Source organism: Mercurialis annua, linkage group LG6 (genome assembly GCF_937616625.2).
Source record: "Mercurialis annua linkage group LG6, ddMerAnnu1.2, whole genome shotgun sequence".
Lineage (NCBI taxonomy): Eukaryota > Viridiplantae > Streptophyta > Magnoliopsida > Malpighiales > Euphorbiaceae > Mercurialis > Mercurialis annua.
The window spans coordinates 45,539,343-45,562,162 of NC_065575.1; the positions used below are offsets into that span (position 1 = coordinate 45,539,343).

At 32.2% G+C, this 22,820-nt stretch overlaps 5 protein-coding genes across 5 annotated transcripts; 1 reads left to right on the plus strand and 4 right to left on the minus strand.

The window, feature by feature from the left end:
* Positions 1 to 507: 507 nt before the first annotated feature.
* On the minus strand, positions 508 to 7,119 carry LOC126687224 (UTP:RNA uridylyltransferase 1). Its single transcript, XM_050381698.1, has 6 exons — positions 5,854 to 7,119; positions 5,191 to 5,559; positions 2,396 to 2,619; positions 2,253 to 2,316; positions 1,474 to 1,670; positions 508 to 1,020 (listed from the first exon to the last, which is right to left on the minus strand). The coding sequence occupies exons 1-6, from the start codon at positions 7,006 to 7,008 to the stop codon at positions 810 to 812; spliced, it is 2,220 nt and encodes a 739-aa protein (XP_050237655.1). The 5' UTR covers positions 7,009 to 7,119; the 3' UTR covers positions 508 to 809.
* Positions 7,120 to 8,827: 1,708 nt separating this feature from the next.
* LOC126688232 (probable carboxylesterase 9) lies at positions 8,828 to 10,185 on the minus strand. The gene has a single exon (XM_050382861.2). The coding sequence runs from the start codon at positions 10,129 to 10,131 to the stop codon at positions 9,091 to 9,093; it is 1,041 nt and encodes a 346-aa protein (XP_050238818.1). The 5' UTR covers positions 10,132 to 10,185; the 3' UTR covers positions 8,828 to 9,090.
* Positions 10,186 to 13,849: 3,664 nt separating this feature from the next.
* On the minus strand, positions 13,850 to 15,110 carry LOC126686269 (probable carboxylesterase 9). Its single transcript, XM_050380310.2, has one exon. It carries the CDS (start codon positions 15,018 to 15,020, stop codon positions 14,028 to 14,030), a length of 993 nt encoding a protein of 330 aa, XP_050236267.1. The 5' UTR covers positions 15,021 to 15,110; the 3' UTR covers positions 13,850 to 14,027.
* Positions 15,111 to 16,758: 1,648 nt separating this feature from the next.
* On the plus strand, positions 16,759 to 17,952 carry LOC126653724 (probable carboxylesterase 9). The gene has a single exon (XM_050347651.2). The coding sequence runs from the start codon at positions 16,800 to 16,802 to the stop codon at positions 17,838 to 17,840; it is 1,041 nt and encodes a 346-aa protein (XP_050203608.1). The 5' UTR covers positions 16,759 to 16,799; the 3' UTR covers positions 17,841 to 17,952.
* Positions 17,953 to 19,925: 1,973 nt separating this feature from the next.
* On the minus strand, positions 19,926 to 21,094 carry LOC126686160 (probable carboxylesterase 8). The gene has a single exon (XM_050380194.2). The coding sequence runs from the start codon at positions 20,930 to 20,932 to the stop codon at positions 19,964 to 19,966; it is 969 nt and encodes a 322-aa protein (XP_050236151.1). The 5' UTR covers positions 20,933 to 21,094; the 3' UTR covers positions 19,926 to 19,963.
* Positions 21,095 to 22,820: the final 1,726 nt, after the last annotated feature.

A 22,820-nucleotide genomic window follows, 5' to 3' on the forward strand; every position in this document is an offset into this window, starting at 1 on the left:
GTCTTTAGGGGAGTGGATTGTTCAGTTCGGTTCGATTTGTTTTGAAGAAAACCGAACCAAACCGATTTTATTAATCAAAACCGATCCGAACTGAAAATTATAAATAATCGAATTAAACACGAAATCGTTTGATTTTCAAATTAAAGATAACAAACTGTAAATTATAACAAATAATAATATTAAGACTATATAATAAAAACATATTTATATAATAATCAATAAACGGTACTCAAAATACAAGATTAATACAGAATATTTATACAAATATTTCAAATTTTTGTTTTGATTATATTTATAACTTATAAAATTATTTATTTATTTATTTTCACTGAACAAAAAAAATAAATTCATTTATTTATTTATGACACGAAACGCAGCGAATCGCTTGTTCATGTCACGACCATTTTATCACCCCTATGTGGAATGATAATTAATTGCCGAAGAGGGATGTTCAAATGGAATAAACCTACACAAAAGATTTTGTCACTTGCGGAATTTGCAGACAGGTATCAAAAAGCAAGACTTTGTGGGTCTTGATTCATCAACAGGTTTTGCTGAATTAATCAGCTTTCAAAATCTCATAACTAAAACTGTACTTTACATAATTAAAAAATAAATAAAACGAATCGGACATCACTTGTTGTGAGAGAACCAAACACCCTAAATAGAAAACATAGCAAGAGCCCGGCATATAAACGGAAAAAGGAAAAGGATATATGAAAATGACAAAAAAAAGGCCTTTACAAGCTCAGTTTAACTTAATTATGATTACATCTAATCTAGTTGCCTATCGAGCAAGCAAACGTAGATCAACTAGGAACATAAGGTTCAAAAAGCGCCACACACGGATTCGGATCATACTGCATGATATTTGCAGCCCGTTCAAACTCCTCCCTCAAAACTTTTATGCTGTACTTATCGACTACTCTACCCAGATCGTGCGATGTCTCAAAAGGGTCCTCTATGCATATCAAATGTCGATCATTCCCGACTCTCCTTGTCCAGTCCTTTTCATGTTTACTGTCAACATAAAAAGAGCAACAAAACAGTCAATTGACAGCAGGATAGGATCATCTATCGGAAACTATGAAATAAAAAGCCTAATGGACAGTGGCATCGCATATTCCTTCAACCAACCTAGCAACTAAGATTTAAATGCCAAAAGCTCCAAATATAGCAAATCACATCGAAAATCTTTCCAATATCAAGAATAGGAATAGCTAAAACTGACTATTAACCAGCTGAGATTTTATTGTTTAAACCAGGACCCAGCAACTCTTAACCTTTTTCCAAGTCCATCTCAAATGATTAATAACAAAATGACATTTATTAGTCAGACTGGCTGTGAAGGCTCTTAAGATCCCGACCCAAGCATTTTTACAGTGTAGGGTGGTCCAATCTCATGAACAGATCTAGAGATAACTTTGGCGTGATATGCGCAATATTCACTAAGGAAAAAACATGCCAAATTACCTGATGAGGGCTCCTTTGCGAACTGATATAACATCATTTGAGTAATCATGACGATATGCCCAATAACTAAAAAAGGCCCACACCAGCTGAGCAATTGTTTCCTTGTTACGGAATCCAAAACCACGAAGTTTTTCCACTTTATCAAAATAAGCACATTCAATGCCATCAACATTGACAGTGTAAGTAGTGTCCATACCCTGAAAGACACAGCAAAGCATAAATATTAAATTTTAAGAAACTGAACACATTAAAACAAAGATATGAGAAAGAAAAACGCTTACACCATAGACAACAAATAATAAAATAGCAAGACTTTTGAGGTTGTAATTTGCAGTAGTTGCAAAAGCACAACAAGAAGGATGTTTCCTTAAATCTAAAAGGTCAGATAGTTCACTTGTGCGGAGATATAAAAAAAACCTTGATAATTGAAGGAAATCTAGACATAAATATATAACAGATCTAATGTTAAAAATTGCAACTTGCAAGTATGAGGAAGAAAATAGGAAACTTAGTATAAACAGCAGAAAGCTTTTGCTCCACAAGGAATTGCTTGATGGAGTACAATGCAAGCAATGGCTCATCAACGTGCTACTTGTCAATTTCATGAGATGGTAAAAAAAAGTACGTAATGGGTTCAAAAGCAATCATAAATAGCCCACACCCTCAATCTCTGGAATATGCAAGCGGCTACATGATGATGGAGAGGAATAGAGACATTTATGGTGTAATTAGATATTCATTTGAAGCGAATTAATAAGTTCAGCTCCAGAAATACAGACCTGTAGGCAAGGAAGGATAGCAGGTCTACGCTGCTGTAAAAAATGAATGCACATTAATACATACCTGCAGAGAAAGATTAGCTATGTCAGTTTAATAAAAGTAGTAGATAGATCTTTCAACAGTCAAAACAAACTTCACTCACGCATAGCTAGATAGGGTTCCTTGATAAGTTGCATTAACTCCTCTTGACTTAGCCCAATGTTTCACAATGAAAGCCAACTGCCTTACCCTCACATCGATTTGTGCATAATCCCAAAGAAGCTTGGTATTTACAACAGCCAAGACATTGTTTATGCATATATCACAGGAGATTCCAGTCACTGGATCCATAAGCTTCACTATTGGAACCCTTGCTCGCGTCAATGCCTGCCAAAACAGAACTTCGATTAAAGACTCGAACATAAAGGTCATGCAAGGACTGAACGAAACAAGGTTCAAGGGAATAAAACATAGATAACTACTTCTCTAGATTTGATAATTAAAAAAAAAATTAGAAAAGAATTAGAACTGAATTTGCAGTATGCGGTACCGCCTGATACCAATAAATACAGCTAAATATACGTTAAACATTCAAACCTTCCAAATCATATTCTTTGTAACAAGCAAATCGAAGAAATACAGTAATTAAGGAAGACTTTTCATACAAGGAAATATGCCAGAGGTAGTTCGTACTTTAATACGGGGGTATGATTCCAAAAGAGGAAGAAATGCGGGATATTTATTCAAGAAATGCAACAAGAATTCATGCAGTTCCGGAGAAACTTGTCATCAAGAATCAAAATAATAACTAATTCTACGCAATTACAGGCATTACTTTATAAGTTTTGCTTATCGGGTTGTGTTATCAGAATTTTTTTTTGTAAGGGTATTTCATCCTCCATTTTGTTTCACTTCTTTTATAGACAGTCTTCTTTCAGTTCAAAATTAAATTCCAAGGGGAAAGAGATCGAAAGATAAATTCATTATCGGGGATTGTTCCATAATAAATGTTGAGCCCATATTTAGAATGGGAATTAAACATGACGAAAAAGCTTATGCAAACTTCTCAGGTTAATCAATAACCTACTGAATTGATAATACAAAATCAACAGCATAAAGGAAAATGAATACTCATAGATTTTGCATAGCATGAGACAGATTGTCTGCATTTACATGCATATGCAACCAACTTCCCACCAGTTGACCATGATCAGACCGACACGCCTATATTCCTAAAGAGGAAGGAACATGAATATTTATTCAAGGGATGCAACAATAAGTCGCGTAGTTCCAGTAAAACTTATATCAAGATATCAAAATAATAACTAACTCTAAGCAATTACAGGCATTACGTTACAAATTTTGCTTATCGGGTTGTGTTATTGGATTTATTTTTAAAGGTTATCTCATCCTCCATATCGGTTTCCACTTTTTATTAGACATTCTTCTTTTCACAACAAATTAAATTCCAAGGGGAAAGAGACTGAAAGACCAATTCATTATCAGAGATTATTTTATAATAAATGCCTCGATCCCATATTTAGAATGGTAATTAAACATGATGAAAAAGCTCATGTCAAACTTCTCAGGTTAATCAACAATCGACTGAATTGATGAATCAAAATCAACGACATAAAGGGAGATAAATGCTCATAGATTTTGCATAGCATCAGACTCGTTTGCATTTATATGCACATGCAACCAACTTCCTGCAAGACGACCATGATCTCAGATATGCCTATATTCCAATCTAGCCCTAGAAACAAACAGCCCAAGTTGTAATCACAAAACCAAAAAGTAAAGAAGAGATGCCAAAGTTTTACCCTCTTAAGTCACTTTGGGTCAACATAATACAGATTTTACAGATAACAAATCTAAATGATTCAAGATCACAATAAAATCTTTTCCCGAAAGGATTAGCTTTCAATGACAAGGTTCTACAGTGTAAATTAACTGCCATGTCCTTTGGAACCGGTAAATGAAACAAAATACAACAAATGCGCGACATCGAGGAGAATTATATACCAGTCTAAGTTAGATTTGAATTTTAGACTGTCCAACAGACTTCTTAATTTCATCTTAACTTCACATAAAATATTGGGAAGATTGTCATTTCAATACTCAATGGATTCAGCACTTTTCATTTTTCTCTTCATTCTGTAATCCAAGGTTTGAAAGACCTTCCTCCATTCCCATTGATAATGACTAAATAGATAGTTCCACAGCTATAAAAAGCCCACATAATTTTCCATATTACCACCAATAAACAAAAAACATTAATTGTAACATTAACAATTTTTAGAGAACATCCATTTCCAACCTTATAGAATGACTTTCGTCTACAAAGACCATCAACTATTATTCATTGAGAAAGGCACAGTAATAGGTATTAACAGAATAATGACAATAAAAAAATAGAACTCTAATCCTTGGAGAAGAGCATTGGAAGTTTAGCAAGCAGTTTCACCTTAGACAGAGGATTATAAACTTATGACAACCAAAAGTCAACTTTTGCTGGTTTAGTTACAATTAAGCAATCCGCTTTCTATAATAATCCATGTGTTTAAGCATTAATTTATTTTAACAATATAAAAGCCCTTCATATACAATGTGATCAAAGAGGCATGGTAAAATAAACATTATTAGATATTCTACAATTAGAACTACAAAAAGGCCAAAATAATCCATCTTATCAATCTCTCTTTCATAACGAAAAGAGAAAGAGAAAGTGAAAGCAGTTGGATGAATTATGCAAAAGTTCTTTTAGTTCCCCTTGTAAAAGTTTCAAGTGCCTAATTTTAAGCCAATAAAACTTTCTGAGTTTTCAAATCAATTACAAGCGGAACATTTAAAACTTGGTCAGGATACTTGCAATTAGTTTTGATTATAAAGCATGTTACAATTGTAAGTTTGCTTTAAAATCATATAAAAGGTTAAAACTTAAATGATCTAATTCACCTGCACATTCTGGAGATTATCTGATTGCAATATATCTGCCAACTTTAACAACACCTCAGATTTGTTAACATCTGCATCCCCAATGGCAAGGCAAACATCAATATCACTCTTCAGAACCCCAAACGAATTGGCACATGAACCATAAAGATACAACCGAGCTTCAGGCCATTCCCTGTTGACTAATTTCTCTAATAATGTTAATAATTGCTTCTGCTTTGAAATCTCCTCTTCTGGGGGTGTTAGTGATTCATAAATAGCAAGAAAATGAACATTAAACCTATCTATGTCTCTGCGACATTCCATCTGTCTTTTCAGCATTCTCATCCTTTGGCTAAGTATCCGTTTTCCCCTGTTATCTGATCGATATTCCTGGTAATTAAAAAAAAAGTTAATTCCACAAAAATAATTGTTCATTCACAACGAAAATTATTTGCTCCTACGCAACGACTAATTCCTTGCATTAACCACAGCTTCAATTTACCAAAGGATATCTTAAGATCACATGCAATAACTACTAGTTGAAAACATAATTGCTTAGAAAGATTCACATCATACTACTAAGAACATATGCCAAAAAAAATCATAGTTAGTGCAAATTACAATTCCTACAAACAGATAATTTTAAACTTTATAAGAAAATAGATAGAAGGAGACATAGTTGACCTTATCGCGAGGAGGACGAATTTGTTTCTTGTCAATATTTCCATTAGATTCACTTTCTAGCAATAAAGAATCAACAAGCTCTTCACCAACACCATCCAATTCATCACCTTCATCAATCCTATCTTCAACTCTTCCAGCATCCAAATTCAGTAAAGATTCCTCAATATCGAACGCTGAAACAGAATGTAGATTACTCCCTGCAGGAGGGCCAGGGCGATCAAGTTGTACAGTCAACCCCAAATCTCGTAAGCCATCACCATCTCTTAAACTCCTATTATCACTTAAATAGGCATTCCTCTTACTCAATTCACTAAAATTCCCCTTTTCCTTATTTACATTATGATTAAAATCTCCGCTTCTAGTCGCAAAATCCCAGTTTCCCCCTCCTCCTCCTCCACCTCCTCCTCCTCTAGACATACTACTAAACCCGGGCGGGGGCATTCTACTTTCCTGTGACCTATAAGTGCCTCCAAGGGGATTCCTTCCCTGCTCGCGTGGATCAAAAGCTCGTAAATTCGACCTCAATTGAGAATCAAATTGATGATTACCTTCTAATCCATTTAAGTTTCTAATCCCTAATTCAAATTCCAGTTCCTTGAGCTTTGCATTTAAATGCAAACTCTCAGGTGTTTGATTATCAGTATTAAAAGAACCAAACTGTAAATTTTGCTCAAGCTGATTGTGAATTGTATTATTACCACTTGAAAACCCTAACCTCTGAATATCATCGCCGCTGCCAAACACGCCGCCCTGACTACTCCCTTGGTAAAAATTATTTTGCCAAGGGTTATGCTGGTGATGGTTTTGGGTCGAGTATCCAAGCAACCCGGGAAGTAAATTAGGCGGTGAAAAATTGTGAGACCAGGTAGACGGAGAAGACAGAACATCACGGCCGTTAGATTGCCAAATTGACGTCGGATAAGACATGCTCGGCCCCACTGCTGCTACAGCTGGATCTAAATTCACAGTTTGTTGCTGTTGTTGGTGGTGTGACGGAGTCATCGGAATCGGAATTGGAAATTGGGGCGGTTGTTGTTGTTGATGAAGCGGCGATTGTTGTTGGGATTGGTGATTACGGAGCAAAGAGAGCAAAAATTCTCCGCCGCCGTTCGAGGCCGGTTGCATCGGCGGCGCATTAGCTCCGCCGTCGTTCATGGAAGCGGTTTGCTTGAGGAAAATAGACTTCGAAATTGAGTAACAGTGTTGTTAAAGAGTATAAAGTCTTAAGTTTAATTTACTCACACCACCTGATCCTTTCTCTATTAGAATTTGATCAACAGTTAGATTTATATATTCGCTGGGATTTGTTCGTCATGACGTAGGATTTCAATCCAACGACTTCAAAATAGTGGGTACACCGTATCGATCGAGAGAGTAATGTAGGTGATCATAATGGTAGTTGGTAAATCTTAGGGTAATGTTGGAACATATAAGTATAGAACATAATAAGATCCAGCTGGCAGGCAAATTTGGAAAATAAATCCATAAAAGGAAGATGTTCTTCCAAATTAAAGCTCAAAATGATGTTGTAATTTATACTGACAGTCTTTTGATTAGGGCTGTAAACGAAACCAACTGCTCGTAAGAAGTTCGGCATTCGACTCAATTAAAATTTGGCCGAGTCGTTCGTATCGTAAACGAAGAGAGTTTGAATTTAATTTTATGTTTATCTTTTTAAACGAGTAAAAATAAATACAGTGTTGTTGAACCCATGTTCACGGACAATTCGTTTAATTGTTTGTGAACAAACTCGTATGAAAGTTCGATAAGGAGTTCACGGATTGGTTAGCATATATAGAAAACTGATAAAGAACTTCTGAACTAGCTTATTGTATTTAGATTATATATACAATAGTTTTTTAATATAAAAACGATATTGTTTTAAATAAAACTTTGTACTTTTAGTTATATTTTAAAAATAAAACTACGTAGTTTTGATTTGTATTTGTTCGTTTAACTACTAAACAAACGAATACATATTGAACACAAATCGAATATAAACACTGTAAATTTTAAATAAATTGAACATGAACATTTTATTTAAAACTCGAACGAACATGAACTGAATATAAAAAAATGTTTATAAAACAAACTGAACATGAACATTTTAAAATTCGACTCGACTCAGTTCATTTACAATTCTATTTTTGATAACATCTCTTCATTGGTATATATTCCAACTATTGCTAAATTTTTATTTAATAATTTATTTGTTTTATCATAGAATTTGCAGTTAACATTATGAAAATTAAAAAAAAATTCTTTTGACAATTTGAATAATTTTTTTTGGTATATTAATACGTACGATACATAAGGTATTTCAAGAGTATTTTTAAATTTTTATATTCAAATTAATTTTAGTTTAAGTCAGGTAGGTCTATTGCGGAAGGTAAATTTCTAACTACAAATGTTAAATGATTGAATATATAAGTATGGTTTACTTTTGCGACCTAATTTAAGTGGGGAGAGCGTTTTAACAACTCACATTTCCGTCTTAGTGATATTTGAGTAAAATTTTAACTACACCACCATATAATATTAATGTGTAGAATGTTTTATCATACAATATTTTTCTGTGTATCTTTATTGACTCGACAACCGGAATCAACAAGAAAAGAGTAAGAGAAATGTATTTTGTGCGTTAATAGGGCATTAGTCAGATTAAAATATTTATTTGGAAGGAAAAAGACATCAAATTTTACTCATCGATGATAAATTTGCAAAAAAATGAAAGGTGGTGATTTTATTTGACACTTTTTAAAGGACGTGATTAAAATAAAAAACGTATAAAGGTGGTGATTTTATTTGGAATTAACCTTTTTATATATGATACAATTTTTTTTAATAGAGGATATATGAAGTGTTTTAAATGAGACAATATCATTTAAACTTTTTATAATCAGATAAATTTTATATTTAAGTTGTGCAGATTTTTGCAGAAGATAAAATCTAACCTCAAATTTTAGAACATAAATGATAAATCAGGGTATATTTAGCACAACAAACTATTACAATTTTAGAAATGCAATATATATGACAAAAACGGTATAATTGTGACTTTGCCTATCCTTAATGAATCTATCTTACAATTAAACTCATTCACCCCAAATCGAAATTAAAAGAGTTGCAGTCTGGACAAAAGGAAATAAAACTTAAAAACATTTTGGAGCTAAACCTACATATAATTAAAATTCTCCTCTGCAGTCATCTTCTTCCATGCTTCATCTCATATACTAACTAAACACTGCCACCATTCATGTCTAAATGATTACCGCTATCACTTTTGTCTAAATGACCGTCCTCATGCTTCGAAGCTTCACATGCAATTTGCTTATCAATAAATTGCTTTATAGCATCTCGCAACATCACTCGGCTTTTTACATCAACGATCTCCATTCTATGAAACCCCATCTCATCAAAATGGGCTTCTACTTTAGCACCGTACATCATCAGTAACTGCACAAATTCCCGTTGTCTGTCTATCAACGGATCCATTCCAAACCCTAGCACTAAGCACGGCGGCAACGACTTTATCTTCTGTCGATGAGGTCCGTCCACCATTGGATTACAAAATCTATGGTCACGGTTCACTCCTTTAGGCAAGGCTAGCTCCCACACTAGGTCAAGAACAGGCAATGGTATTATCTGATCGGCTGCAAATTTGATCTCCGATTCCGTTCTTCGTAGCCCACCGAATAACGGTTGATTCATTACTAACCCTATTAACTTCAATGGGTCTAAATCCGTTTCCATTACTCGCAAACACGTGTGAAACGCTATGTTCCCTCCACTGCCGGCCCCGGTAAGGAAACATTTCGAGAAATCTGCGTAATTCTTGAGCCATGGTTCGCCGTTAGGATCTAGGGCTTGTCTTTTAGTCCAAAGAATTGATTCTTCGGCGTCATCGTATTGGCCGGGAAGCTTAGTTTCCGGTGCGAGCCTGTAGAAAACAAGAATGATGATTGCCGGAAGTGTACCGGCAGTCCATTTACGTTCAATATGAACTGTAGGGTTATCAGGTGAAAAGTGTACCCAAGCACAGCCATGAAAGTAATATATGATGGGTAGACGTTCGCCGTTAGAAATGCACGTACTAGGAAGATAAATACGGACTTTGGTGCCTTTTGCTTGGTTAATAATGGCGTCTTTGGAGAGTACGGCTTCTCCTGAGGAAGGATCGTCGTTGGTTTGTGCAGGTGGTAAGCGGAGAAGACGAGTAAATGTGCCATCTTCATTGGCTTTCATATTTATAATCTTGTATGGATCAAATTTCGCCATTGTTGCTGAGTTTGTGTATTCTTGAAGTTTTTGTTGTTGTTAATAAGTTTGGGTGAACCAGAATCTGAAATACTTTTGAAAATGTCTAACAATTTCTCCTTCGGTTTCGGGCTCTTTTTGGACATCATTAGGTCAAAGCCAATAATTTAGTGATTTACTATTTATTTTATTGTTTATTTCATGATTTTCTATTTATTTAGCGCTCGTTAATTTCTGAATTAAGTTAAATTTAATTTTTACTTAGAGTATATTTTTTCTATTTTTAATTTGAACAAATTACTCTAAAACCCCTCACATTTGTCATAATTCACAGTTTAGTATCCCTTGTTTAAAAATTAAACGATTTGGTACCTCAATTATGATTTTATAAACTATGAAGCCCTTCTGTTAAATATAGGTACCAAATTGTTAACGGAATGAAACATGAGGTACCAAATCGTTTGAAAATGAGGTATCAAATCGTTTATATAATTAAAAATGAGGTATCAAATTGTTTAAAAGTAAATATCAAATTATTAACGGAACTAACAGAAGGGTCTTATAGTTTAAAAAATCAAAATTGAGGTATCAAATCGTTTGATTTTTAAATAAGGGATATCAAACTGTGAATTATGACAAGCTCTTTCAATTTCTGATTTTGAGTAATTTGCTCTTTCAATTTCTGAGTAATTTGCTCTTTCAAACAAGGAGTAATTGGCTCTTTTAATTTCAAGAATTACACAAAATTTAGAGTAATTTGCTCTTTTAATTTTTGAATTAAGTTAATTTTATTTAGAGCGAAAAAATTCCACTTTAGCATTGAATTTAGCCTATTTAGGTAGCATTAGATAAAATTAAAAAATTAATATTAAATATAAGATTAATTGCAAATTATTACATCACAAATTTTAGCATAATTTGCAATTATAACATAAAATTTAAAACTTGACAACGTTAGATACCAACTTTCACTTTTTAACAAATCCAAATATCATTCATTTTTCTGGTACAAATCTGTTGAGTTGGAAGTCGTTATTGCCATGTAGGCTGGCACGTTAAAAAATAAACGGTGTTTCGATTGTCAAAAGTCGGTCAAAGTTGATGCTTGTTTTTGCCAAAATTTTAAAGTTATTGTTGTAATTGCAAATTACGCTAAATTTTGTGATTTAATTTGCAATGTGCCAAATTACGTGGCAAATACTAAAATCCATTGTATCATATACATGACAATTCCGGCTTCCAACTCAGCAAAAATGTCCCAGAAAAATGTCGGTGCAAAGTTCGTTGATGATATTATTAATTTTGAAAATTTATATTGTAATTGCAAATTAACCAAAAATTGGTGAATTTATTTGCAATTAACTCTTGGATTGAGTCTTTTAAGTGTTACTAGTGTCGCTTTACGTGTTTCACACGTGGCTCGTAGTGTGACTCGTCAAATAGTGATAATTATATTTATTTATGAATTAGGATAATTATTTTTATATTTATTTAATAATTATTTCTATAATTAAAAATTGTATGTAAGTATAAAATATTAAACAATAATTAAAATGCTAGTTAATTAGGAACAATCTATCCTATTTATAGAGAATATAAATAAAATATCAAATAATAATTAAAATAGTAATATTAGAAATAGTTTATTTTAGTTAGAATTTTAAATGATTAAATAATAATTAAATATTTAAAATAGTTTATTTTAGTTAATACTCTAAACTATTATTTTAACATAATATTATACTTAGTTTATTTTAATTAATACTCTAACTCTAATTAATTATCTTCATAATTTTTAAACTAATAATTACATATTATAAAATACAAAGGGCATTAACATAACAATCCAACAATCGACCTATATATAAAAATAAATTTTTTATATAAAACTACTGATTTAGTATATTTATTATGGAATTATGGTTTCTTGTTTATCTGTATACATTAAATTGTACCATACAAACTAATCATGCCCAGCAAGCTCGTGAGCCACTCTGTTCGCATGTCTTGATATATGACTCCAATAATGAACACTTTCTTAAGCCTAAAAAAAAACATCTCCGCACAATCAACATCTCCTCCTAAACCCATAGTTTTACTTCCTGCATCTGAATTTATTTTCATAAAACCAACTTTAGGTTGAGACCATCTTTTTAGGAGTAATTTAACTTTAGGCCGGGACCATCTTTTTAGGAGTAATTTAACTTTCATTAAAATTCTAAATAAATTAGGAGTAATTAATTATTAATATAATTAATTAATAAATTACCATAAAACCATTATTTAACTGATGAATTTGTAATAATTTATAAAGGGCTACTTAGTAAATTTGCCTGTCCCCCCCCCCATCCGTGCTTTTATATATAGTATAGATAAACTAAACATATCAGTTTGATGACTATAAATAAAAATGATAAAAAAATTATTTGATTTAAATAACCTTTGAATATTAACTATTATAGATTATAATTATTTTAATTTTTGAATATATAGACAAATAGTATTTGGACAGAAATTAGTGGATGTTTATAGTTTAGAAAAAGATATTAGAAACTTTGTTATAAGTATTAAAAAAAGGCAATTATTTATTTAATATTTGCTTGTATCATCAGTTATTCAAATCTTTCAAAATTGATTGATTTAGTCCATTTTGAGATATTGAAACCTTTTATAGCCATTGTCGGATCGAACCGAAAAAATTATCATGTCACTGGCCACGTTGAGGCGAGTGACATAATAATTTTTTCGATCCGGTTCGCAATTGGCTATAAAAAGATTTCGAATATTTTAATACGGGATAAACCGGCCGATTTTGAAATATTTAGCTATAACTAAGAACACCTTAAAAGGTTTGACATTAAAAAAATTGCCCTATTAATTTAATAAAAGATATTATTAATGTAGTTAATTATAAAAATCTCCTTTCATGAATTTCTTTGATTTCTTCAAATCTAAAATAATTTCCTATAACTTCAAGTAGTGATTCACAAATACACAAATCAAGAGTTCAAATTTTTTGCGCAAAAATGAGCCACTCTAATAATTACAAATTGTAGAACAATGATGAATCCATATATCACAGAAATTCTACATATATAGAGTAATAGTACCCTTCTGAGTTTGAAATGTCATATTTTTCTATGATAATCCACAGACAAAACCTTCATTTTTTTTTAAAGCTTACACTTCAATTAGTACTTTGTGAGAGAAGAAAATATATTCATTCATGAGTAATAACTTTATAATGATAAGGATATAAAAGTTTATTGGATAAAAAATAATTCAAAATCTTATTATTATGAGTGTGTTCAGTCAAAAATTTAAGTCAAAAATTCATCAATAGATATGAATTGAAAGAATACAATAGAAAATCAAATAGATATAACAGTACAACAAAAGCATAACTAAAGATTAGTGAACCATATTCAAAAAAATTAATTAATCTTATAGTTTTCAAGACTCTCCCAAATTATAGTACGAAAGATCGTAAATCCCAATTCATCAATTTTCTTTTTTACCGTCAACTTGTCAAAACCTAATGTCTTAATCCAAATATCACCCGGCTGATTATGAGAAGCTGACTAAGTAGCAAACCACGTCGAATATAATCACGAACGAAATGACAATCAACACCGATGTGTTTGGTTTGTTCATATATAGTACACATGATTATAAGCAATATGTATGGCAACTTTTGATTGAGTAAAGTTGCATAGGCTAGGTATAGCCTTACTATCAATTCAGAAAAAATTGTTTAATTAGATTAAGTCATAAAAAGTTGCCGTATTTAAGCCTCGGCAGGCAATCGGAAAACTGTAATTTGTTTCTTATTTTTCCAAGATACAGGAGAATGTCTAAGGAATGTGATAAAACCATTGAGTTCACGTCGAATAATGAGACAACTAGCCTTGTCTGAGTCACATTATATCGTCGTTATAGTATGGATCTACATAGGCAATTTGCGTATGTATAAATTGCTTTATGGTATTCAGCAAATTCACTCGGCTTTTAATATCAACAATCTCAAATCTATGGAACCCAATCTCATCAAAATAAGCTTCAATTTTAACACCGTACATCATCAATAACTGAACAAATTCCCGTTGCCGGTCTATCAATGGATCCATTCCAAACCCTAGCACTAAGCACGGAGGCAACAAATTTATCTTCTGTAGATGCGGTCCTTCCACCATTGGATTACAAAATCTATGGTCACGATTCACCCCGTTAGGCAAGGCCAGCTCCCACACTAGATCAAGATCCGGCAACGGTATTATCTGATCGGCAGCAAAACGAATTTCCGATTCCGTTCTTCGTTGCCCTCCGAATAACGGTTGATTCATTATCAACCCGATAAACTTCAACGGATTTAAGTCCATTTTCATTGCTCGTAGACCCGTGTTAAACACTATGTTCCCTCCGCTGCCGGACCCGGAGAGGAAACATTTAGAGAGATCGGCGTAATTCTTGAGCCACGGTTCGCCGTTAGGATCTAGGGCTTGTCTTTTTGTCCAAAGAAGTGATTCTTCCGCGTCGTTGTATTGACCGGGAAGCTTAGTATCTGGTGCAAGCCCGTAGAATACAAGAATGATGATCGCCGGAATTGTAGCTGCAGTCCATTGACGTTCAAAATGAACTCTAGGGTTATCAGGTGAAAAATGCACCCACGCACAGCCATGAAAGTAATATACGACGGGTAGACGTTCGCCGCTAGAAATGCACTTAATAGGAAGATAAATACGGACTTTGGTGCCCTTTTCGTGGTTAATAATGGCGTCTTTAGAGAGTACGGCTTCTCCGGTGGAAGGATCGTCATTAGTTTGTGCGGGTGGCAAGTGGAGAAGACGAGTAAATTTGCCATCTCTATTAGGTTTCAAGTGTATAATCTCGAATGGATCAAACCTCGCCATTATTGCTACCTTACGGAATTAAATTAGCCAGATGAGTTTGGGTGAAACAGAATTAGTTTATCGGTTTTCCATTGTTGAAATCTGAAATATCTTTGAAAATATCTAAGAGTTTCTCCTTCTATTTAGGGCTGTTTTTGGGTATGATTCTGTCAAAGCCAATAATTTAGGATATATTTTCTTTTCTTATTACATTGCTGTCATCTACTATTTGATTGTTTATTTCATTATTTTCTATTAATTTAAAGCTCATTAATTTCTAAATTAAGTAAATCTTATTTAGAGCAACTTTTTTCACTTAGTCTTTAAAATTTTAGGTGGTATTTAAATTTCATATAATTAAATATTGGATATAATGATTATTATTTAAAAAAAATAGATTAAATTAACCTATTTGATAACTATGACTAAACTATTAAGTTTCTTTTATTAATTTTACTTATTTAATATAAATTTTTTGTGCATGTCTAATAATAATCTTTATGTAAAGAGTATCTTTTATGAAAACAAACATTAATAATAATTTTTGAAATTTTAGTCTAATAAACTCTTTGATTTGCAACTCTTTATTTTTTTCTATAGATATTAAATATTATTGATTTATTTCCTTTTTTAGATAAGTTATTTATAAAAAATTAATGTTGGAAATAAATAAAATTTATGCTCCATCCATCCTAAATAATAATCAGATTCCTAAAACACAAAATTTACAAAATATGATTATTATAGTCATAATATTGTAATTTTTCTATAATATCTCTAATTGTTATTAAGTGAGTCTTTATATAAAAAAAAGAATTAAATGACACAAGATTGTATTAATAATTATCAAATTAAATAATTTATAGCCATCACTATGGTTAAAGAACATCAACAAATATATTTTCAAGTATTTAATATAATTAAAATGAGTTTTCTAAGTGTTTTTTAATAAGGATAGTAAAAAATGAGTTATTATCTTATGACATATGAAAATAACAAATAAGATTATTATTTTGAGACGGAAAGATTATTATAAAAAAAAAGCAATAATCAATTTATTATAAAATTTGAAATAGGGTGAGTATGACTGGCTCAGAATATGAAGAACACTTTCTAATTAAAATCTATTAATCAAAGAGGTTTTTAAATTTTATTTATCTTGAATTTTGAATAAAAATATTGTTACACTATTTTAAAGAGTCTATTGAAGATGCTCCTAAATACATATGATAGATTATTTTACGTTTTAAATATAAAAACAAGTAAATCGAACAAAAATTATTTTATATAAAATTTTAAAAATAAATATTTATAAACTTTAGTTATAAACAAGAAATAATAAAAATTAAATTAAATTTTAGCTCTCTTTTCATGTATTTATTTGCTTTCTTCAAATATAATAACAACTTCCTATAACTTCAAACAATGATTCACAAATACTCAAATCAAAAGTTCAAAATTTTGAATCAAAATTGAGCCCCTCCAAATTACAGATCACAAAACAATGATGAATTCATATATTAACGAAATTCCTCTAAATAAAATTGACTTAATTCAGAAAATTAATGAGCTCTAATTAAATTAATAGAAAATCATGAAATAAATAATAAAACAGATAATGCCAGTGTGAAAAGAAAAGAAAATATTTCCTAAATTGGCTTTGACCAAACGATGTCCAAAAATAGCCCGAATTAGAAGGAGACACTATGTTAATTATTCACAATACCACCAAAAAAACACAATTTCACGAATACAAAAATTCAGCTGCTGCCTAATTTAATTCCAAAAGCAAGCAATACAATGGCCAGATTTGATCCATACGAATTTATAAGCTTGCAACCCAACAAAGATGGAACATTCACTCGTCTTCTCCACTTCCCACTTGCAAAAACCAACGATGATCCTTCCACCGGAGAAGCCGTACTCTCCAAAGACGCCATGATTAACGGCGAAAAAAACACCAAAGTCCGCCTATACTTTCCGATCAAAAGCATTTCTAACGGCGAACGTCTTCCCGTCGTATATTATTTTCACGGCTGTTCTTGGGTCCACTTTTCAGCGGATAATCCCGCACTTCATCTTGAACGTAAATGGACTGCATGCACAATTCCCGCACTGGTCATTCTTGTTTTATACAGGCTCGCACCAGAAACTAGGCTTCCCGGCCAATACGACGACGCAGAAGAAGCACTTCTTTGGACTAAAAGACAAGCCCTAGACCCTAAAGGCGAACCGTGGCTCAAGAATTACGCAGATTTCTCTAAATGTTTCCTCTCCGGGTCCGGCAATGGAGGGAACATAGTGTTTCACATGGGCTTACGAGTAATGGAAATGGATTTAAACCCGTTGAAGTTCATCGGGTTGATAATGAACCAGCCATTATTTGGCGGGGTACGAAGAACAGAATCAGAAATTAAATTTGCGGCCGATCAGATCATACCGTTGCCTGTTCTTGACCTAGTGTGGAAGCTGACCTTGCCTAAAGGAGTGAACCGTGACCATAGATTTTGTAATCCAATGGTGGAAGGGCCGCATCAACGGAAGATAAATATGTTGCCGCCGTGCTTAGTGCTAGGGTTTGGAATGGATCCGTTGATAGACAGACAACGGGAATTTGTGCAGTTACTGATGATGTACGGTGTTAAAGTTGAAGCTCATTTTGATGAAATAGGGTTCCATAGGATTGAGATTGTTGATGCTAAAAGCCGAGTCACCATGCTCAATCTTATAAAGCAATTTATACATACGCAAATTGCTTATGTAGCTCCTAAGCAGAACGACGATTCATTAGACAGAAATGACGGCGCTTGTCATTTGGACATGAATGGAAGTGTTCAGTAATGTAGGAGATGAAGTAAGGAAGAATGTAAGCGCATAGGGTTATTTGGTTGTACTGGCATAATTGTGCAAAAAATTCAAACATTTTGGTGTTTTGCTATTTAAACTAACCCTTTTATATTTGGCTGAATACATAGTTTGACCTCTGAACTTGTACCCTTTTACCCATCTAACCTCCAAACTTAACGTCTCACCTATCGAACTCCTGAACTTATTAAATAACCCGATTTAACCCCCGAACTTGATAAATACGTAAACATTTAACCCCTCCGTACAAAATTTCTTCTAGAACGTTTCAAGTGACAGGTGGACACGAAGGGTTCAATACTTACATATTTATCAAGTTCAGGGGTTAAATCAAATTATTTAACAACTGCAGAGGTTCGATAGGTGAGACGTTAAATTTAAGAGTTAGATGGGTAAAAGGGTACAAATTCAGAGGTCAAACTATGTATTAAGCCTTTTATATTTTATACTATCTTACTGATTTTATTTTTTGTTACAATTCTATCTATTATTTTCTGATCAATTTGTCTCAAGGTTTAATTAAATTTGTATTCTAACTCCATAATTAGCAAAATTTATTTTCTAAGCTTATAAATTGAACTTCCAAGCTAAAAAAAAATCGGAAACAATGTTAAAATTTAAATTCAAATTTCAAATTTTTGATGGTTAAAGCAAATAAAAACAAGTTTGAAGCTAACAGTGATCAAAAAATTCAAATAAAACAAATATGTTTTGTACTTGGATTTATCAAGCCATTCAATCTCATAAAAAAAAAACTTTTATTTATTTTTGTATCAAAAATAAATTTAAAAACTGAAATAAAATTTATTCGTTTGATAAGTTAAATTTTTTGACTTAGTCGAATCATATTAAAAATAGACAAATAAAACGTTAATGGAAACAAAAGTGAAGACTATGTCGTTTTATAAAAATATTAATAATATGAGCGCGTACTTGTTATTAACTCTTCTATACATTTTAATATCATATTATATTTTTTTAATTTTAACATTAAATATGAATTTGTCAGGAATTCCAGATCTACTTTTTAAATAATTTTAATTTTGTGTTGCAACATAAAATTTAGACAGTGTTAATAAGAAAATATATTTAAAGTAATAGTAATTTTTTTTAAAAATACTCTATCGTTGTTTCATTTACTTTTTCTACCCCATATTCTGCTCACTTATATTTTTACTCTCATATGAAATTTTGTGAAATTTTGTAAAATTAGTAGCAAATTTTGTAAATTTTTGTGAAACTAGTAGCAAATTTCACAATATTTTGTCAAACTAGCTATTTGATCTAAATTATTTCTTCCTGGTATTTTTTTTTTTTGTAAAATTTTGTGAGATTATCTGAAATTTGCTAATGATTTTCTCAATACTTTTGTTATTATATTTTTATAAAATTATGACGTTGTATAAAACTATCTGAAACTAAATTAAAATTAACTTCTACACATTAATTTAAAAACTTTAGAAACGAATTGAAATTTTATAACATATTCTTAAATTAGTTTGAATAAACTTTTATTGATTTTTATGAAGTGTTTTCAAACCAAGTAAAAGTTGTGCAACTATATATGAAACTATTTGAAATTTAATTTATAAAATATCTTGTAAAATTATTTAGATTGTATAAATCTAAAAAGAATATCTTAAAAACTATTGACCTTTATTTTATTTTTCGATTTGATGCTTCTCGGTAGTACAATCGAAAATCAAGATCTGAAATTGGGTGCTATTGGAAAAATTATAACGTCTAAATTATAATAATTTTCCGATACGCTTTGATTTTTTTCTTATCAACTGCAAAACATGATAGAAATTCATTGGTTCTATAAAAAATATGAGTTAATTACTATTACCCCGGTGATGTTTGATATGAAATACTACTTCTCTCGTGAATTTAAAAAAACGACCATTTTTTTCTTTAATTTTATGGTTCTGTTGAAGAAACACACATGTAAAAGGAAAAATAGTCGTTTTTTAAAACTCATGAGGAAAGCAGTATTTAGGACCAAAATTCATGGAATAATAGTGATTATTCAAAAAAATATTCGTAGCAAAAACTAAAGTGTAAAAAATAAGACAAACCAAAATGAAATACTAATTTTATCAATAATTACGATTAACAAAAGCCTTAACATCAGCATAATAAGACTTGGCCTTAGAAGAATCAAACATCTCCACAGCATGAAAACCATCTTCATCAAAACACGTTTCCACTTTCACACCGTTAGATTGCAACTTCTCTGCAAACTCCCTCTGCTTATCATACAGTGGATCCCCTCCATATCCTCTAATATAACACCACGGTAACCCACGAATTTTCTCATCGTTGGATCCATTAACAATCGGATTACAATACTCATGATCACGATCCACATCTTTAGGCAATGCAAGCGACCACATCAGATCATTAGCCGGCAACGGCAAGATCCTATCGTTCCTCAGTCTCATCTCAGAGTCAGTCCTCTGGACCCCACTGAAATAAGGAACATTCATTATCAGCCCTCTGATTACAACAGGAGAAAGATCACCACCGACTGCACGTAGACCCGCGTTGTAGACAATATTTCCTCCTGAGCTACTCCCCATTAAGAAACACGTTGAAAAATCTGCATGGTTTTTTAACCAGGGATCACACGCGCCGTCTGTGACGCTTCCCTGAGCTTGATCTTTAACCCACAGGATAGCCTCCATGGCGTCGTCGTAAGCGGCGGGGAGACGGTGCTCCGGAGAGAGACGGTAATGGACGGATAGGATTAAAGCGGGGATTAGGGAAGCTATTTGATCGCAAGAATTGTGGAACAAAATAGAGGCGGGACTGTAGAGGATGAAGCCACCGCCGTGGAAGTAGATGATGAGCGGCAATTTGGAATCCTGCGGCGGGTGGAGAGGGCAGAAGAGACGAAGGTAGGTTTTATTTGATGGGTTGAGAACTATGTCTTTGGAGAGAGCGAGTTGGGGTGAGTTGGAATCGGAGGTGGGGTGGTCGAGTGGTGCTACGTCGGGGAACGGTGGGTTTCTTGAGAGGGAGCCGTCTGGGTTTCTTGCAATTTTGAGGAATGCGTAAGGATCCATTGTTTGGGTGGTTTTTGTGGTGGTTTAATGTTTTGTTATGAATTTTTTGGGGGAATGGTGTCGGTTGATATGAAGGGAGTGATTTCTGGAGGAAAATGATGGAATCTTTATGGTTGGAAATAGTTAGTTGGTAATTAAGACTCCTAAGCTTTCTTTTCCAAAATAAAAGATACTAATCCCTCTGTTAGAGTTTTCCACTTTAAATCCAAAGGCGTAGATGAGTTGGTAAGGCGCTCTTCTAGCTTAAGTGAGGTCGCGGATTCGAACCGTATTCATGTATGCAGCCGTTTAAAATTTGGGGTCAGAGTTTGCCTCCCGCAAGGGACCTACACGGCTCGAGTGGGGATTAGTCTGAATGTGGAAGGCTTAAAGGTGCCGTCTCATAGTTGAGACCCGTTCAGGAAACCTCATGGATCCTGTACCAAAAAAAAAAAGAGTTTTCCACTTTATATTTACCACAGAATTTAAAAAAAGAACAAAGGTGAACATGACCCTTAAATTTATAAAACGTAATCATCTAATTCAATTTATACTTTTTAAGCAATTAACTCCAAAACTCTTCATTTTTAGTCAAATAATCTCATAATTGTATTTTTAAACGCGTAAAATACAAATCGAAGATAAGAGATGCAAAAAAAATAATTAAATACTTCTTAATTATTGCGATATAATTATCTTAAATCCATTTTTAAAATAAAAATATAAATTATGAGGTTATTTGACCCAAAAATAAAGAGTTTTGAAGTTAATTGCTCAAAAAAGTATAAATAGGATTAGATGACCCTGTGTCACAAGTTTAGGGGCGCGTTGATCTTTTGTTCATTAAAAAAAAACAATTATTCTTATGAATTTTGTAAATTTTTTCTTACTTTTCTTATCAAAGTGGACAACTCTATTAGAAAAGAAGGAGTACTATAAGCCTATAAATAGAGTCAATGACTTTGATATTTTTAATATTTATCATGATTTATACTTGACTAGTGTTTTGGCATCAAATAATGTTATCTTTGATCATGAAATAAGAAAAATACGAGTGTGAATTATAATAAATATAAAAATGTCATGTTGTCTTTATTTATGAAAAATTTGTCATTGTTGAATTGAATATTATATCTATAGTTTCTAATATCATAAATTAGTTTACAGGTAGTAGAGGAGTTTGATGGGCTGCACTTTAAAGACGAAACCATTTTGCTAGTTTATGTTTAAATTTTATAAGTATATCAACAAATCAAGCAGCACGTGTTAGCGTAAATCCCTATTCTGAGTCAGATCATCAGGTTTGATTTTTGATTTTTATTGAATTTCTTATAAATATAATTGTTTTGGATTCGATTTAATAAATTTAATGAATTCAGAAAAAAATATCGGAATGTCATAATAATTTGCCTAAAAAGGGATTTGTCAATTAAAATGTGGTGTCTTAAGATAAATTATGAAAAAAAATGGAGCCAAGGAAATTTCAATTATCAAAAAATACTTTATGAAATCCCTGAAGATAGTACATGAAATCTCAACTTTCTTACTTCAATTCTTAATATTTATGTAAGAAATTTTTGTAGATTATTTATTGGCAGCTGAATTAGTTGTGCTTCATTTTGTTGTGTTACTTGTAGATTAATCAATGCAGCTAAATTAGTTGAATATCTATTTCCAATTAAAGACCAATGTACCTGTGAAACTGTACCTTTCAGCTACCTCTTATGTTGGGGCATCACATAATATACGCTGCTATTGAGTTTTTATTAGAAGTTTCCTTGAGCTATACTGAGAGGCTAACAATAAGTATCACAATTAAAAAAAAAAGTTTTGTTAAATACCAAAATTTGATCTGAGAATATAATTTAGTCTGAAACTTAAGAATTTTTTTCTATGAATCCCTGCATTT

Coding starts and splice junctions, on each gene's coding strand:
- LOC126687224 (XM_050381698.1), bottom strand. CDS start 7,008: ATGAACGACGGCGGAGCTAATGCGCCGCCGATGCAACCGGCCTCGAAC. Junction 2,620..5,190: donor ATAATCTCCAGAATGTGCAG/GTGAATTAGATC, acceptor CTGTTTTGGCAG/GCATTGACGCGAGCAAGGGT. Junction 1,021..1,473: donor CGCAAAGGAGCCCTCATCAG/GTAATTTGGCAT, acceptor TTATGTTGACAG/TAAACATGAAAAGGACTGGA.
- LOC126688232 (XM_050382861.2), bottom strand. CDS start 10,131: ATGGCGAAATTTGATCCATACAAGATTATAAATATGAAAGCCAATGAA.
- LOC126686269 (XM_050380310.2), bottom strand. CDS start 15,020: ATGGCGAGGTTTGATCCATTCGAGATTATACACTTGAAACCTAATAGA.
- LOC126653724 (XM_050347651.2), top strand. CDS start 16,800: ATGGCCAGATTTGATCCATACGAATTTATAAGCTTGCAACCCAACAAA.
- LOC126686160 (XM_050380194.2), bottom strand. CDS start 20,932: ATGGATCCTTACGCATTCCTCAAAATTGCAAGAAACCCAGACGGCTCC.